The 19110-nt window shown below is 45.2% G+C and overlaps 1 protein-coding gene across 8 annotated transcripts in view; it reads left to right on the top strand.

Moving 5' to 3' along the window:
• The window catches only part of LOC112248974 (neuron navigator 2a), a 133497-nt gene that overhangs the window by 33647 nt on the left and 80740 nt on the right, over window positions 1-19110 (top strand). For 7 of the 8 annotated variants that reach the window (XM_042320867.1, XM_042320866.1, XM_042320869.1 and 4 more), the window contains exons 1-4: window positions 2811-2860; window positions 13917-13989; window positions 15109-15361; window positions 17751-17884. In XM_042320867.1, the coding sequence (XP_042176801.1) occupies window positions 2858-2860; window positions 13917-13989; window positions 15109-15361; window positions 17751-17884 (463 nt within the window). In that variant the 5' untranslated portion in view covers window positions 2811-2857. Of the gene's footprint in view, window positions 1-2807; window positions 2861-13916; window positions 13990-15108; window positions 15362-17750; window positions 17885-19110 lie in introns of those variants that run through there. The other variant, XM_042320868.1, reaches the window with a different exon arrangement.

Raw genomic sequence — 19110 nt, 5'->3', positions numbered from 1 at the left:
CATGTGTTCTCACCGTGTTTATACATCTTTGAAGTTGTATCCCTATGCATACTAATGTATAATTGTACAGTAATCGCCATAATGGTATATGCTACTGGTGATGAACTGTCCTCATAAAAGTATTAATTTCAACAAAAATTATTATTAACGTATTATCAAGAAGTTATTATTATCCACAATTGAGTTAGGAAAATCGCTCAGTTTAAACGCTGAAATATTTGACAGTGGCGCAGTCAGAGAGAAGTTTGACTGAGGGAAGTTTTGTAAAGTAATGTCATTATGCGCCCCCTCCCCTTAGTCCTGTACTTTTCCCACTTCACAAGCTGGCCTGTCATCTTTTAAGAGGACAGAGGGGGGAGACAGTGCCCTGAGGTTACAGCACTGTCACATCAGCTGACCAATGACGTCACTCCTCTGCTTCCCAGAGTTCTATAGAACTGTATTGTATTTCTTTGTACACAAAACTCTGCCTCAAATCGAAGTACATGTACAGAACATCATACAATACTAATGTAGAGCACACATAGAATTAGGAATAAGAATAATTTAGTACAGAACACATCATAGTCCCACGTCATGGAACATTTGTGTAGACCAGCGTCTTCTTCGTAGAAATTCAGACTAGCATCTGGAGTAGAGAACAAGGAAAACCTCATCATTATGAAAAATGAATTCCGCACATTCTCTCACTACTTCTCTGAAAGTCAGCGTAGGCTAGCGGGTCTTTCGAGCGGAAGATGGAACTTTTGGGGATTTTTGTCGCGTCAACGGCAGGATGGGCGGGTTTTTGGAGACACTGAGTCCTCTGTTCTCTTCCTCTTTGTCTTTCGATGCTCAGATTGAATCTCTGCAGTCACTGGACAGTGAGCATCATCAAGGATGCACGTTGTCGTAAGCATGCGTCTTTGATGACCTGTTATGACACAAACTGGGTTGTCTTCCAGTTGGGTTGTCTTCCAGAGAGCACGATTTCTCACCATCAGCAGTCTATGTATCCCTAGGGGACAGTGTAGGGTTAGAAACAGTGGCACGTGCTATTGTAAACATGCACGCAAGCAAGCGCACACACACTGACATGCACAAGTTGGTGAGGTAAAGCAGAGGCGGTGTTCATTGCAAAGGTCGTCTACAGCTGACTCATTGACTAAGTCTGTCTGGCTATGTCGCTGTGCTGTTTTTGACACTCTCGCCCCCCTCCCCCCCACACAGCTGACTACTGCTATCCTGGTGTCATGTAACTGAGCTCTATCCCTCTACCAATCCCCAATATGAGTGTCCCATTCACCAGTTCATTCATAGTTTCCTTTCCCCCTCTATGTAGATGGGGGGGATATCACACCAAACAATTGCTACTGAAACCTGACCATGCAGCTTAGTGGGTGTGAAGCAGGGGGACAGTGACACGGTGACACAGAGTCAGAGACCCCGCTGGGATCAGTAGCACATTATTTTGGCAGGAGACAACAGGGGGGACCGAATGACAGATAGTGGTGGGGTTTAGAGTAGTCATAATGTATACGGAACAAAAATGTAAACGAAACGTGCAGAAATGTCTACGATTTGACTGAGTTACAGATCATATGAGGAAATCAGTCAATTAAAATAAATTCATTAGGCCCTAATCTATGGATTTCACATGACTGGGAATACAGATATGCATCTGTTGGTCACAGATACCTTTAAAAAAAAAATGGGCCTCACAATGGGCCTCGGGATCTTGTCAAGGTATCTCTGTGCATTTAAATTGCCATTGATAAAATGCAATTGTGTTCGTTGTCCGTAGCTTATGCCTGCCCATACCATAACCCCACCGCCACAATGGTTGACATCAGCAAACCGCTCACCCACACAATGCCATACACGTGGTCTTCACTTGTGAGGCCGGTTGGACGTACTGCCAAATGATCTAAAACGACATATGAGGTGGCTTATGGTAGAGAAATGAACATTAAATTCTTTGTCAACAGCTCTGGTGGACATTCCTGTGACATTGTGTTGTGTGACAAAACTGCACATGTAGAGTAGCCTTTTATTGTACCCAGCACAAGGGGCACCTGTGAAATGATCAAGCTGTTTAATCAGCTTCTTGATACACTTCACCTGTCAAGTGGACACATTATCTTGGCAAAGCTAAACACATTTATTTGCACAACATTTGAGAGAAATAATCTCTGTGTGCTCATGGAAAATTTCTGGGATATTTTATTTCAGCTCATGAAACATGGGACCATCACTTTACAAGTTGTGTTTATGTTTTGGTTCTGTGTACATTCCACAGGGTGTGTTTATGTGCAAGCGCGTGTGTGTTTGTGAGAGTGTTTATCAACCTGACACAAAGTTTGTACCCACTGGGATAACCCTTTATTTTCCTGCAGTAGGTGGTAGTCAGGTTCCTGTGGCGGAGATGCCCAGTGGGCCCCACCAGGCTGTAGTGTTGAAAGAGGACAATCTTGTCTCAGCTGCTGTGGGCTGGGCCTGTAAAGGACGGGAGGGATCCACACACACCCCTTCTCCCAGCCAACTCTGCTTGGCCCCTAGTGGCCCCACGCACATTTGCTATAACTAGATTGGGTTTCATCTCTCAGAAGAAAGAGGAGGCAGTGACCCTCTCTACCCAGTCACAGGCCTGCTCTCCTCACTCACCCTCTCTGGCACTGAGTAGGAACATCCTGGAGTAAGAACCAGGGATACCACTAAGAACACCTTTTCTTCTCTCTCTCTCTCTCTCTCTCTCTCTCTCTCTCTCACTCTCTCTCTCTCTCTCTCACTCTCTCTCTCTCTCTCTCTCTCTCTCTCTCTCTCTCTCTCCAATGAGAAGATTGAAGACATCAATGGCTGCCCTAAGAGTCGTTCTCAGATGGTGAGTGACCTTCATAGGGTTTCCTTCTATTGGTTTGTGTGTTTGGCAGTATAACGTTATAATCCTTGTGTGTGTGTGTGTTTGTGGGGAGGGGGGTTGTTTGTATGGGTGAGTGTGTGAAGTAAAGAGTTGCTTTTGATGTCTTGGTCCACCACGGTAGAGCGTCTGTGTTTGTGTGTTGGCTCATACGTGCGCGTCTATAAGCTGTGCGCGCATACAGGGCCTTATTTAAGCAGGAAATTAGAATTTAGCTCTGTCTCAGAAGACATTGGTCCAATTGAATGGTCATGGCTATTACTCCTGTTATTTTTAAATGTGTGGCTTTGCTGTCAGTCTTTGTAAAAAAAAAGGTCTGGCCCATAGACAGGCCATTGGCTCTCACTTTGAAGCACCAGAGACTGAGGTTTGGTGTCTGGAAGAGAACCAAGCTCGCTTCATCACATTACTACTAGAAATAAAAACTCCACTTATGTTATCTAAGGGGACAAAATCCAGACGGAGAATTCAAGTTACGATGACAATAAAATCGTTAGCAGGGCGATGTTGTAATGGCTGTGGCTACTGTATAAGGATTCCCTTTTGGAGAGGGCTTTGGCAAGCATACTCTTTCCCCAGGCAAAGCATTCAGAGCCCATGTACCCCCTTTTTCTCCCCAATTTCATGGTATCCAATTGTTAGTAGTTAATATCTCGTCTCATCGCGACAACTCCCTTACGGGCTCGGGAGAGACGAAGGTCGAAAGCCATGCGTCCTCCGAAACACAACCCAACCAAGCCGCACTGCTTCTTAATACAGCGCATCCAAACCGGAAGCCAGCCGCACCAATGTGTCGGAGGAAACACCGTGCCCCTAGCGACCTGGTCAGCGTGCACTGCGCCCGGCCCGCCATAGGAGTCGCTAGTGCGCGATGAGACAAGGATTTCCCTACCGGCCAAAACCTCCCTAACCCGGGCGACGCTAGGCCAATTGTGCATCGCCCCATGGACCTCCCGGTCTCGGCCGGCTGCGACAGAGCCTGGGCTCGAACCCAGAGTCTTTGGTGGCACAGCCTTAGACCACTGCGCCACCCGGGAGGCCCCTTTTTCCACATTTTGTTACGTTACAGCCTTATTCTAAAATGTATTAAGTATTTTTTTCCCTCATCAATCTACACACATTAACCTATAATGATAAAGTGAAAACAGGTTTTTAGAAATGTTTGCAAATGTTTAAAAAAATAAAAAACAGAAATACCTTATTTACATAAGTATTCAGACCCTTTGCTATGAGACTGGAAATTGAGCTCAGGTGCATCCTGTTTCCATTGATCATCCTTGAGATTGGAGATTGGGTTGATTAGAGTCCACCTGTGGTAAATTAAATTGATTGTACATGATTTGAAAAGGCACACACCTGTCCCACAGATAACAGTGCATGTCAGCGCAAAAACCAAGCAATGAGGTCGAAGGAATTGTTTGTCGAGCTCCGAGACAGGATTGTGTTGAGGCACAGATTTGGGGAAGAGTACCAAAACATTTTTGCAGCATTGAAGGTCCCCAAGAACACAGTAGCCTCCATCATTCTTAAATTGAAGATGTTTGGAACCACCAACATGCTTCCTAGAGCTGGCCGCCCGGCCAAACTGAGCAATTGGGGGAGAAGGGCCTTGGTCAGGGTGGTGAACAAGAACCTGATGGTCACTCTGACAGAGCTCCAGAGTTCCTCTTTGGAGATGGGAGAACCTTCCAGAAGGACAACTATCTCTGCAGCACTCCACCAATCAGGCCTTTATGGTAGAGTGGCCAGACAAAAGCCACAGCCCGCTTGGACTTTGCCAAAAGGCACCTAAAGATTCTCAGACCATGAGAAACAACATTCTCTGGTCTGATGAAACCAAGATTGAACTCTTTGGCCTGAATGCCAAGCGTCATGTCTGGAGGAAACCTGGCATCATCCCTTCGGTGAAGCATGGTGGTGTCAGCATCATGCTGTGGGGATGTTTTTCAGCAGCAGGGACTGAGAGATGAGTCAGGATCGTGGCAAAGATGAACGGAGCAAAGTACAGAGAGATCCTTGATGAAAACCTGCTCCAGAGCACGCAGGACCTCAGACTTTGGTGAAGGTTCACCTTCCAACAAGACAATGACCATAAGCACACAGCAGGAGTGGCTTCGGGACAAGTCTCTGAATGTCCTTGAGTGGCCCAGCCAGAGCCTGAGTTTGAACCCGATCGAACATCTCTGGAACATCTCTCCCATCCAACATTACAGAGCTTGAGACGATCTGCAGAGAAGAATGGGAGAAACTCCAAATTCATGAGGCTATAATTGCTGCCAAAGGTGCTTCAACAAAGTACTGAGTAAAGGGCCCGAATACTTATGTAAATGTGATATTTCAGGGTTTAAAAAAAAAAAATTTGCAAAAAATTCAAAAAAACTGTTTTTGCTTTGTCATTATGGGGTATTGTGTGTAGATTGATGAGGATTTTTTTTTTTAGAATAAGTCTGTAACGTAACAAAATTAGGAAAAAGTCAAGGCGTGAATACACTGTATAAATGTGCCCATTTTTGGATCTGATAGTATTTCTGATTGGCTTAAAGCACCACCACTAATGAGCTGTGGAGCATCTCACAGTAATCCGTTGAGAATGTTCCTTAATGTATTTGAAAAATCTTTCCAGCTCTCTCCCTTTCGATAACTACTCACCGTGAAAGGGAAAAATGTCACGCCCAGTGGAAACGTCATAAAATAGGCCTACCTGATTACTTCTAATCAGTGCTTGACTTGGACTGAAGCAGGTTCCGGTCGTCATTTTGGGTGCTGGTACTGTTTATATTTAGGTGCAGGAGCTCCACATTACTTTTGAGCTAATATTCTCTAAGTGGAACAGGAGCTCAAGTAAAAGAAAAATTGATGTGCCGGTACTCAGCTCCGGTGAGCTCCTGCCTAAGTCAAGCAATGCTTCTTAGCCCTTGCGCAAATAGCCAACAGCTGTGTCTGTCCCGAGCACCACTCTGAGGGCCCAGAATATTTTATACGACGTTGCACCGCAAGCTTCTGCTGGACCCAATTTGTTCGTTGATACAATGTTTTAAGTTCGTTGCAGACAGGCCGTGCATATCCAATGTGATTTATAGGATACGTTTTTTGTTTATCAGGATACTTTCTACCTGCAGGCTGCAATGTTTTTGTTTGTTGGCTTTATGCAGGTTATTTTTGACATAGTCGGTAATGGCAATAGAAGTCACTTTTGAGGTTTGTACCATTTTCAGTTAGATTTGGATAGAATTTTGATGAATCACATGACAATGAATTTTTATTATAAATGAAATGAAACTGTCCCACGAACATGTGTATATAAAAACCATAATTGGCACGCAGATTGGTAGAAATGGTCATGTAAATTGACATTCCACATGAGAAAGGTTGCCGACTCCTCGTGTAGCCTATTACCGGCAACTTAAGCGATCGATTGACAACTTTCGGTCGGCTAAGATTTCATTTTGTCGGGACCGCCCTAAATTAATAGTACTCGCATCTTAGCTTGAAACCGGGCTGAAGGCAAGCGTTTCCGGTATGCAATCTGTTGTTTCACTTGCTGGTTGTTCTGATACAAATCGGAACATATTTTCACTGCACTTGTCACGCTCCAAACAATAAACACATCTTGGAGTTAGACATTTTGTCGGTGCTTATACATTTGACCTTACATTTGCACATTTCGTATTCAATCATACTGCTTGTGATTTCAGTTTTTTTTTTTTTTACTGCAATGGGAAACTAGCCGGTATCCCTCCTCTGAATGTGGAGGGTTGTAAATTGGGCCAGTGTGCCAGTTGAAGGCTAATTTGGGCTGCTAGCCAGACCGCGCCCCCCCACACACACACACCCCACCCACACACACACACACATACCGCTAGTCCCTCCCAGGCTCATACCCTTGCCACCCAGGACATAACCGTTGCTTTCGCAGTGACATGCTGTCATTGGGGTAGTGGTGACACAGAGGTGCTAAAACCACACAGGACGCTCCCCCTACTGCAACCCCACTCACATATCCCCTGAAGTGCTTTAGGTCTGTCAAAGGCCTACTTCTTGCTTTGGAGGGATACAGTTGTGTTTCACACACACACACACACACACACACACACTGTTCTGTTGTTCGGGTATATGTATTGGTGTGTATTGTTTAATTGCTGTGTGTGTCGTGTTTCTGGGTCGCAATGTTTTATTTCCAACGTCCTGTTTCGCCCTCAGTTTGGCTCGAGTTCCCGAGAGATCTGCTTCTCTCCTCTGCTGGGAACAAACGTTACTACTAGCTCCATACGGGTCGAAACCAATTCAGACCCGTCTTCCCAAGTAGGCCTCTCTGACTGGGGGATGATGAAAACGAGGCCTTAGGAGGCTTCATAAGCCCTCGGAGAACGTCAAATGGCGTTTCCTCCTTTACATCAAGGCATTGTCCGTTCTCAACTTCAACCCGTGTCTCACCTTCAGGTGCCACTCACGGACATGGCGGCTGTAAGCCTGACAAACCAGCGTTTGCCTTGAAATTATATTATTTACAGCGTCAGGTTATCGCGACTGACGCTCCTTCCATGTCCCCAACGGTTCAGTACTAAGGCCATGGTCGTTCATAGGTTATATGACTACTATATTTACGTAGTATATGATCATATAGATTGATTGTATATGTATTGATTGATAATGTGAGTCCCCAGAAATGAATAGGGGAAGCAGGATACTGTCTGAAGTTAGTGTGTAGTCAGGTGTGTGACAGCTAGGGGGATACTTCCTTCAGACAACGTGTGTGTATGTGTGTGTGTGTTTGTGTGTGTGTGTGTATGCTTGCGTGCGTGCGTGTGTTCCTGCATACATGTGTGTGCACACGTGTGTGTGTGAGTGTGATACCTACTTGTATCAGCTGGCCCGAACTCCATGTAATCAGATGCAAGTGCAGAGCAATCACAGGTACCGCGCTGTGTATTGTTGCTCGGCAACCCCGTATGGAGGAGTGTCACCCATTTGACCACAAGGTATCGGCTGGAGCCACTGTTTGGGTTAGCGCCCCTCCTGTCATCCCGCGCTCCTCCTCACCTTCTTCTCTGCGGGTAGAGAATTGTGTATTTACCTAGTTTCTTGTCGCTCTGTGTCCTCTGCTGTATCTAGACTGCGTTCAGTTTGATTGTTTCACTGTAAAGTGCTGTAGTATTGGTGCTATTGGTTTGTTTTTTTGTGTGTTGTGTGTGTTGGGTTACTTGCCACTTGAAACTGTCTAGTTGAATTACATCAGGAGGTACAGTACAGTCGTGGCCAAAAGTTTTGAGAATGACACAAATTTACATTTTCACAAAGTCTGCTGCCTCAGTTTGTATGATGGCAATTTGCATATACTCCAGAATGTTATGAAGAGTCATCAGAGGAATTGCAATTAATTGCAAAGTCCCTCTTTGCCATGCAAATTAATTGAATCACCAAAAAAACATTTCCCTGCCACAAAAGGACCAGCTGTTGACGAGGATTAGGCTGGAGATCACTCTGTCATGCTGATTGAGTTCGAATAACAGACTGGAAGCTTCAAAAGGAGGGTGGTGCTTGGAATCATTGTTCTTCCTCTGTCAACCATGGTTACCTGCAAGGAAACACGTGCCGTCATCATTGCTTTGCACAAAAAGGGCTTCACAGGCAAGGATATTGCAGCCACTAAGATTGCACCTAAATCAACCATTTATCGGATCATCAAGAACTTCAAGCAGAGCGGTTCAATTGTTGTGAAGAAGGCTTCAGGGCGCCCAAGAAAGTCCAGCAAGTGCCAGGACCGTCTCCTAAAGTTGATTCAGCTGCGGGATCGGGGCACCACCAGTACAGAGCTTGCTCGGGAATGGCAGCAGGCAGGTGTGAGTGCATCTGCACGCACAGTGAGGCAAAGACTTTTGGAGGATGGCCTGGTGTCAAGAAGGGCAGCAAAGAAGCCACTTCTCTCCAGGAAAAACATCAGGGACAGACTGATATTCTGCAAAAGGTACAGGGATTGGACTGCTGAGGACTGGGGTAAAGTAACTTTCTCTGAATCCCCTTTCCTATTGGTTGGGGCATCCGGAAAAAAAGCTTGTCCGGAGAAGACAATGTGAGCGCTACCATCAATCCTGTGTCATTCCAACAATAAAGCATCCTGAGGCCATTCATGTGTGGGTTGCTTCTCAGCCAAGGGAGTGGGTTCACTCACAATTTTGCCTAAGAACACAACCATAAATAAAGAATGGTACCAACACATCCTCCGAGAGCAACTTCTCCCAACCATCCAGGAACAGTTTGGTGACGAACAATGCCTTTTCCAGCATGATGGAGCACCTTGCCATAAGGAAAAAGTGATAACTAATTGGCTCGGGGAACAAAACATCGATATTTTGGGTCCATAGCCAGGAAACTCCCCAGACCTTAATCCCATTGAGAACTTGTGGTCAATCCTCAAGAGGCGGGTGGACAAACAAAAACCCACAAACTCTGACAAACTCCAAGCATTGATTATTCAAGAATGGCCTGCCATCAGTCAGGATGTGGCCCATAAGTTAATTGACAGCATGCCAGGGCGGATTGCAGAGGTCTTGAAAAAGAAGGGTCCACAATGCAAATATTGACTCTTTGCATCAACTTCATGTAATTGTCAATAAAAGCCTTTGACACGTATGAAATGCTTGTAATTATACTTCAGTATTCAACAGTAACATCTGACAAAAATATCTAAAGACACTGAAGCAAGCCGCAAACTTTGTGGGAAATTGATATTTTGGCCACGACTGTATGTTAAAGTTGTGTTATTGCGTTGTGTTGACCGACTACAGGGTTGCTGCCTCTCTAAAACCCACAATGTAAGGGTACCGTGAAGCGAGAGAGGTATGTACGGGATTAGTGTCACCTTGGTTCACAGGTGAGGTGGTCTCAGTGAAACTGTCTTGAGAGTGTGAAAGGCGAGAAGGAGAAACAGACAGGCGCCGACTCAGTCATGCCACAAGCCAGGATTCCTTAAGACATAAACAAAGCTTCTTCCGGTGAGGGGGGCGTACACACACACACACACACACACACACACACACAAACAATAGATTCTCTGTGGTGTAAAAAAAGTGTTTGTTCATAGGGCAGTTGCAGGGCCGGCCCTACTGTGCTGCTGGCTGGCTGAGACCCAGCATGTGATGACAGCCTTAGAGAGAGGTGTGTGTGTCTGAGAGAGAGGCCCAGTACAATAGAACAGTGGTTAGTGTGATACTGTATTTGCTGTGTTCATGCCATCAAGACAGGTTCCAGAGACCTTTCTAGGTAAGAGGAAACTCTACGGACATGTTAGAATTGTATCTTGGTTTTGAAAGTTGTATTTTGCTATGACGACGGTTGGTATTCTGTATTATTTTGTAATAATAATGGTCATTTTTTAGGCAGTGTAATTTCTCATTGTTGTTGTTTTAATTATCTAATTATTGTTGCTTCCCAAGGTGGCCATATAACTGGGCCTGTTTTTAAAAAATGTGGGATTGCAAGTTATTCAGTTGCAGTGTAATTTGAGTACTGCTTCTGTCCAGTGTTCAATCTACCTGCAGGGTTAGATTATCTGTGGCTGTGACATGTCTGTGACACGTCTGTGACACGTCTGTGACATGTCTAGTGTGTGTTTAGTGTATAAGTTGGAGAGGGAGAGACTTACAGTTGAAGTCGGAAGTTTACATGCACCTTAGCCAAATACATTTAAACTCACGAATACATTTTTCACAATTCCTGACATTTAATCCTAGTAAAAATTCCCTGTCTTAGATTAGGATCACCGCTTTATTTTAAGAATGTGAAATGTCAGAACAATAGTCGAGAGAATTTCTCATTTCAGCTTTGATTTATTTCATCACATTCCTAGTGGGTCAGAAGTTTACATACACTCAATTAGTATTTGGTAGCATTGCCTTTAAATTGTTTAACTTGGGTCAAACGTTTCGGCTAGGCTTCCACATGCTTCCCACAATAAGTTGGGTGAAGTTTGGCCCATTCCATAACTGAGTCAGGTTTGTAGGCCTCCATGCTCGCACACGCTTTTTCAGTTCTACCCACAAATGTTCTATAGGATTGAGGTCAGGGCTTTGTGATGGCCACTCCAATACCTTGACTTTGTTGTCCTTAAGCCATTTTGCCACAACTTTGGAAGTATGCTTGGGGTCATTGTCCATTTGGAAAACCATTTGCGACCAAACTTTAACTTCCTGACTGATGTCTTGAGATGTTGCTTCAATATATCCACATCATTTTCTATCACCATGATGCCATCTATTTTGTAAAGTGCACCAGTTCCTCCTGCAGCAAAGCATCCCCACAACATGATGCTGCCACCCCCGTGCTTCACGGTTGGGATGGTGTTCTTCGGCTTGCAAGCCTCCCCCTTTTTCCTCCTAACATAACGATGGTCATTATGGCCAAACAGTTCTATTTTTGTTTCATCAGACCAGAGGACATTTCTCCAAAAAATAAGATCTTTGTCCCCATGTGCAGTTGCAAACCGCTGTCTAGCTTTTTTATGGCGGTTTTGGAACAGTGTCTTCTTCCTTACTGAGCGGCCTCTCAGGTTATGTCGATATAGGACTCGTTTTTCTGTGGATATAGATACTTTTGTACCTGTTTCCTCCAGCATCTTCACAAGGTCCTTTGCTGTTGTTCTGGGATTGATTTGCACTTTTCGCACCAAAGTACGTTCATCTCTAGGAGACAGAACTCGTCTCCTTCCTGAGTGGTATGACGGCTGCACAGTCAACTTAGTGTATGTAAACTTCTGACCCACTGGAATTGTGATACAGTGAAATAATCTGTCTGTTAATAATTGTTGGAAATATCACTTGTGTCATGCACAAAGTAGATGTCCTAACCGACTTGCCAAAACTATAGTTTGTTAGAAAGAAAATTGTGGAGTGGTTGAAAAGCGAGTTTTAATGACTCCAACCTAAGTATATGTAAACTTCCGACTTCAACTTTATATACTCCATCACGGTTCCCTGTGTTGTCCCCATGACGTCAAAGCTCGGCACAACACCTATTGACTCAGTGGCTTTATTACACTCTAATGAATAACCAGACTGTGTTTACTCAAGGTTGATTAATCATGCACACCGTTGATGAGAGGAGCACTGCCTGATCAGAACAGAGGAGAGAAAGGAGCGGAGAGCCCAGAAGAGAAGACGGGACAGGAGAGGATGAGGGGGAATACGAGAAAAGTAGAAAAGGATAGAAGGACATGAGAGGAGGAGGGGAAGATAGGAGTGGGAAAAGTGGACAAGTGCGAGAGGAGGAGTGGCAGATAGGCGGTTGTGTTTAAAGTAGAGAACTCCTTGTCAAAGCACCTGTGTCTCCCTCGTTCGATTTTCCATTCCAACAGTTGGATGAGTTCTCACTTTCCCCGCACTACACTGGAATACCCAAAGTTGAAATTCTGAATCGATCCCCTGTTTGAATACAGATTAAACATGTTTTCTAAAATGCATGAGTACTGATCTCTCAGCAGGTGTTTTTATTTAGCCAGAAGCATCTTATTTTTACCCCCTCAGTACCAGGGGTATTTGGGTCAGGGGTATATCATAGAAGGGGCCAGGGCAGTATTTTAGTAGTGTGTGTGTGTGTGTGTGTGTGTGTGTGTGTGTGTGTGTGTGTGCGTGTGTGCGAGCGCATGAGTACCTGTACCTGTATGGGTGCGGGTATATCACAAGGAAGATGGTGACATTTAAGAGGAGGGGTATCTTAGTCAAGCTAGGGTCTGGGCGGTATTTCAGGGTGGCTGGCGGGTAGTTCAGTGAGGCGATGGAGGCATTTGGGTCTGGGGTATTTAAAAAGAAAGGGCATTTTAGTGAATGGGGGATATTTTAACGTTGTAGCGAGCAGAGCCTGGGCTAAATTCCTCCTGGTTCTCAGTCTGTGTGCTCCCCCGACCCTTCCAGCATGTGTCACCCTATAACAGCTGTTCTGGGGTCAGCGGGTCACAGAGATGACAGAGGGGCCAGACTGCCGTTACAGCTCACTCGCTGATCTGGAGTCTGCTTCCGTTTCGTCATATGACGTCATTGACAGGCCTGATCTAGAATCATAGGGTTAGAAGGAGGATGTTGCTATTAATGGATTGAATAGGTCGTGTTATTTTAGTTAGTTTCCTATAATGTACGATGTTATTTCCCTAAATGGAAACTCTGAACTCTGCTCAATCAGGAAACCCAATCCACACTAATAGAAGGTAATTGTGATTGCTTCTATTTCAGTTCAGCTGTTTATGTATCCTAGATCTGCTTATAGCATCGTTTGTGTACAGTTTGCAGGGACAATGTTCGACCTGTTTTCAGAGTGGTTTGTAGTAAGTGCTTTGGTGGAAAATGTACTACTATATATATATAGCGTAAGACAGATTCCGTTTTGATGAAGGTTCCCTGGTTGAACAGTCTAAGAGTAGAGTCCCAATGGCCACTCCTCAACAGCATGAGCAGTGAAAGTGACAGCTGGCTGTGGCGTAAGAATCAATTGGTATATTGCTTAGTCACTCCCTGTTTGTTCACCTGAACCTCACCGTTGACAACCTTTGTTCTCCCATATTTTTATTTTATTGATGATGTCATTCGATTACTCCATTTGATTTGGTTCACCTGGTGATGACATGTGCAGCCAATGGGCCGTATCGAAATAGGGTCACCTGACCCGAAGCTAATTCTGTCTACCAATCATATCACCTGGCTGTCGATTGCTGACAGCTCAGCACAGCTGGGTCGGTGTGGTTCCATTGGCTGGTATCTTAGTAACAGGGTCAAAGTAGAACGCTTCGTCGTCTAAGGTACTCCAGGAGTGGTGTACGTCTGGCTTATTTGTATACTGCTTTGACTAGGCTATGTCATTAAATGATCCACTCACCTTACTCAGGTCGGCACTCTGCGAAGTCAACCCCTGTAAACATGCCACTAAGTAGGCTGCTGATAACTGCTTACGTGCGATGAGTTGAGTTCAGTCTGAATGTAAACTCAGAAGCACACCCGTTCTAAGTTCTCTGTGTCGCTCTCTTCTTCTCCTCCAGATTGGGAACATTGATGCCTGCCTCAGTTTCCTGGTAGCCAAAGGAGTCAACATACAGGGCCTGTCTGCAGAAGGTAAACACTCACACTCACCAGTCACACACATCTGCTGAGACTACTTTGACTGACTGTAGTGGCTAGAATATTGTGTAGTGAGCTTGTAGCTTACTTTCCTGTCTGTATCTCTCTCTCTCTCTCTCTCTCTCTCTCTCTCTCTCTCTCTCGCTCTCTCTCGCTCTCTCTCGCTCTCCTTCTTCCTTCCTTTTATCTCCTTCTCTCTCTCGCTCTCCTTCTTCCTTCCTCTTCATCTCTTTTTCTCTCTCCTTCTTCCTTCCTCTTCATCTCTCTCTTTCTCTCTCTCCTTCTTCCTTCCTCTTCATCTCTCTCTCTCTCTCTCTCTCTCTCCTTCTTCTTCCTCTTCATCTCTCTCTCTCTCTCTCTCTCTCCTTCCTTCCTCTTCATCTCTCTCTCGCTCTCCTTCTTCTTCCTCTTCATCTCTCTCTCACTCTCCTTCTTCCTTCCTCTTCATCTCTCTCTCTCCTCTCTCTCTCTCTCTCTCCTTCTTCCTTCCTCTTTATCTCTCTCTCTCTCTCTCCTTCTTCCTTCCTCTTCATCTCTCTTTTCTTCCTTCCTTCCTCTTCATCTCTCTCTCTCTCTCTCTCTCTCTCTCCTTCTTCCTTCCTCTTCATCTCTCTCTCTCTCTCTCTCTCTCTCTCTCCTTCCTTCCTCTTCATCTCTCTCTCTCTCTCCTTCTTCCTTCCTCTTCATCTCTCTCTCACTCTCCTTCTTCCTTCCTCTTCATCTCTCTCTCTCTCTCTCTCTCTCTCTCCTTCTTCCTTCCTCTTTATCTCCCTCTCTCTCTCTCTCTCGCTCTCCTTCTTCCTTCCTCTTCATCTCTCTCTTTCGCTCTCCTTCTTCCTTCCTCTTCATCTCTCTCTCTCTCCTTCTTCCTTCCTTCTTCCTTCCTCTTCATCTCTCTCTCTCTCTCTTCTCTCTCTCTCTCTCTCTCTCGCTCTCCTTCCTTCCTTTCATCTCTCTCATCTCCTTCTTCTTCCTCTTCATCTCTCTCTCTCTCTTCTCTCTCTCTCTCTCTCTCCTTCTTCCTTCCTCTTCATCTCTCTCTCTCTCTCCTTCATCTCTCTCTCTCTCTCCCTGTCTGTTTGTTTACCTCTCTCCCCTGCTCTCCTTACGCAGAGATCCGCAATGGGAATCTGAAGGCCATTCTGGGCCTCTTCTTCAGCCTGTCTCGCTACAAGCAGCAGCAGGCCCACCGCCAGCACTCCCAGCCCCCCCTTAAGTCCCAGTCCCAGAGCCCTCATCCTCCCCTGAGCCAGCAGACCAGCGCCCCTGCCCAGCTCAGCAGCCAGCCTGCCCCCCATACGCATGAGACTCCGGCCCCCACAGCACAAGCAGCCCAGAAAACAGCACAGGTCGAGATGCAGTCCAGGTAAGCCTGTTGGATCACTGGAAGATGTAGTTCATAATACTTTGAATTGTAGATGTCTTCTCTTTCCCTCTTGTTGATGTCATCAATGTTCAATTCATCATCTCTGTCTGATTTCCTCTCTCTTTCCAGGTGTCTTAGCTCCAGTTGTCTGCAAATGCAAAATGATCCTTTCTTTCTCTCTCTTGTCTTCCATATCGCTCTCCTTCTCTTTCTTTCTCTCTCTCTCTCCTCTAGGGATGGGTCTCAGAGTAAACTGCTCAGGTTTTCCCTTGGTCAGAAAAAGTCCTCTAGGTCAGCTCTTTTTCTCTCCCTCTTTCTCACTCGCTCATCTTTGTGGTCATGCATCTTCCTCCTCCACTCCTCCTCCTCATCTTCTAATTCTCCCCCCTTTCCTCACCATTTCCAGAGTAGGTAGAAGTTGTCAATAACAACTGATACAGGGTCAGATCTTTGTCAACATGCTATGGTTACTATAGAGGGGGTATTAATATGATCCTAGATCTGTGGTAAGGGCAACTTCTACCTGAAACTGCTATTCTACTCTGTATGAGTTTTGAAGAGAGGGCACTCCATTTTGGAAAGTCTTGTCTGACTCTGGCATCACGGCTCATTTGGCATATCTGCTTAATGGGCTGCGAGGGACCTTTGGATAACCTGTGCGTGTGTGCGTGTGATGTGAGTGTGGGCACGTGTTCCGCGACACACAAGAATGTGAGCGAGCGCGTCTCACTGTGAACATGTCCCTAATAGTTAACCCGAGATGGAGGAGTGGACGTCTTGAATTCGGTCGGACGTTACGATAGCGGATAGGATAGGCCACGACTACCGTCCTACTGCTGCTGTACTGTGTACTGTGAGAGAATGTTTATTCGATGATTCGGGTTTATACATTCATCTGGGCCCGTAATTCATAAAGTGTCATAAAGTAGTAGTACTGACCTAGGAGCAGTTTAGCCTTTTTATATGAGTACCGAAAGGAAGGACCTAATCCTAGATGAACACTCCTACTCTGAGACACTTTATGAATGATGACCATGGACTTTGTTTCACAAGCATGTCACTGTTTTTCTGAACTAAATGACTGCATGCTGCCTACACCCAACATAGCAGGCATAGGAAGATGCTTGAACAGAGTCCCCGCATCTGTTTTTCGGGGGAAACGGAAGTTAGGTTGAATATACTGTATACATGAAAACAGGAAACATCGTCTTTTTGTCGAGCCAGTGGAGAGCGCATGCTGTCCATCCCTGGTCGTTTTTGCACCTGCTCCGGCAAATTTACCTCAAAAACAATGCAATAGCCCCGCCCTCTGGTCAGCATGTGTAACTGCAGGTTAATGTTCAGCTGGGCATGAATACATTCAATATCTGGAAATGTGTTTTTCTCTCTCCTTTTCAGATTGTAATGCGTTTCTCCTCCACTGCTTTTCCTTTTAATCTGAATGTGTTATTTTCTTACTTTCTGGACTTGAATGAAAACTGTCTTGGATGTGCAGCCAAGGGGAGCACAGGTGACATTAGGATCATTTCATGATTACGATTTAATGTGGCCACATCCCGAACGAGAACGGACAGAACATTTTTTCGTCAGTGAATTGTAAACGGTGTATATCATGAATAGGCTAGCAGTGAAGCCTGTGACTTAATATCTCCCTCAGAATGAAATCGGGTATAACATTTTGCTGCTGAGTTGGTAGATCACAGTTCTTGCAATGTCAGAATAGCGGGTCTGATTCCCAGGATCCCCCGTATATATTGTTTATACACTTAACATTTTCAGTGTGTTCATTTCAGAACACTCATGTCATCATAGTCTTTTATTGTCAGACAGGAACTTAACAATGACTTCTTATAGCCCAGAACCCCAGTTTAATTCACAAGACAGTTAATTCACGAGCTAACAGCAGTCTGAGCTAGACCTATTCTCCAACTAACAAAACCCCATGCAGTCCTACCTGGTCATGTTAAGGATTTAAAAAAATATATATTTTTTTAAATTTAAGGTCACTCAAATCAGAGTGGCAAGAAGGAAGTAAGATGTTTCACACCGGAATTGAACTACCGGTCATAATCTATTTATCAGACCAACGCCGAACAGCCACAGAATTATGTTTCCTCCTCTAATGCTGAGTTAGCAATTTATAGGCCTACGTGAGAGACAGACCCGGCTGGAATAGAGTGTAGAATGCGGACTTCGACTCCTGGCTACGACTACACAGGAGATTAGCTAATAATATGGGGTTACTGAAAGGTGTAAAAATATTGGACGTTTAATGAATGTGTTGCCTAAACTTTGCTGTTTGTGCCATTGAGTGTAAACGCTCGCTCTCTCTCTCTCTCTCTCTCTCTCTCTCTCTCTCTCTCTCTCTCTCTCTCTCTCTCTCTCTCAGACTTCCAGGCCCTAGTGCGAGGGTGTCCACTGCTGGCAGTGACATCACACCTCGCGGGTCGGTTGGCGCCGCCGGCAACCGGCGCAGTCAGGGCTTCACAGACAAGACCAAACCAGCCGCTCACCTGCACAAAGGTACGCCTGTCCTTCGCACACACATACACATACACATACACATACACACACACTCACCTTTATGACTGTGCATGTGTCTGGAATTCAACCTTGGGCAATATGGCCCACTCAAAGCCTGATCCATGACTCGAAATGCGATCAATGTATGTACACACACACACACGCACGTCTTGATTGTATTTCGAGTCATGGATCAGGCTCTGAGTGGGCCATATTGCCCGAGGTTGAATTCCAGACACATGCACAGCCATAAAGGACCAAATGTCTAAACCACCTGTCATTAAACGCTGACAGTCTGTCCTGGTCATGGTGTGGATGATGACGTCTGTGAGTATAGCAGCTATCCTAATCAGGCCGTTATAGTGTGGGAGGCCATAGGAGTCACCCTTTCTCAGAATAGACCAAGGCCTATCCACAAAGCGTCTCATGTTACAGTAGGGGTGCTGAGCTAAGATCTGTCCGTATAATATTATTCATGATGATACAAAAGGCTAAACTGATTCCAGATCAGCACTCCTACTCTGAGACGCTCTGTGGATACAGGTCCCTGAGTGCAGACACCCTCACCCACAATGCACTGCATCAATGCTGAAGCGCTTTACTGCGATGTGAGTGAGTTGGGCCATGAAATAGAGTATTCGTCTTTGTTGCCCATGTTGAGTGCATAAAAGGTTATTCATTAGATAAACAATGTTATGAGTCAAACTAGATATGATTTATGGTGCCAGATGCTTCACCTATTTACCTGGCTGGCCATATGATTCTTCTATCTTGGCTAAGGGAGCTTTGGGATACAGGATATGAACAGTACAAGCTTCAGTACTGTGTATTACGAGGACAGTCGAAACACTACGTGTGTTCGTGTGCACATGCGTGCCTGCGTTCGTTCGTGCGCGTGCCTGCACGTGACACTGACCTATAGAGAGTGTGTGTGCTGCATGTCTCCTCGCTAAATGCCATTGATATGGGTTACAAGGTGAGGTGACAGTGTGTGATTTATAGAGGTGTGTGTGTGTTAGATTTAGTGTTGCGCTATAAAGGTTACCATGACCTCTAGCTGGTATGACCGCTATGCACTGTGCTCTGTCTAACCTCAAAGGTGCTTGCTATAGCAGGACACTGTGAATGACCCATGACTAGGGCTGTGGTGATCATGACATTTTGTCCTCTGGTTAATGTCATGCAAAAGTCTGCCGGTCTCAAAGGTAATTGACCTTTAATGAAAT

Source organism: Oncorhynchus tshawytscha, linkage group LG04 (genome assembly GCF_018296145.1).
Source record: "Oncorhynchus tshawytscha isolate Ot180627B linkage group LG04, Otsh_v2.0, whole genome shotgun sequence".
NCBI classification, from domain to species: Eukaryota; Metazoa; Chordata; class Actinopteri; order Salmoniformes; family Salmonidae; genus Oncorhynchus; species Oncorhynchus tshawytscha.
Note: the sequence above shows the minus strand (reverse complement) of the source record. Positions and strands in the feature narration are given on the sequence as shown.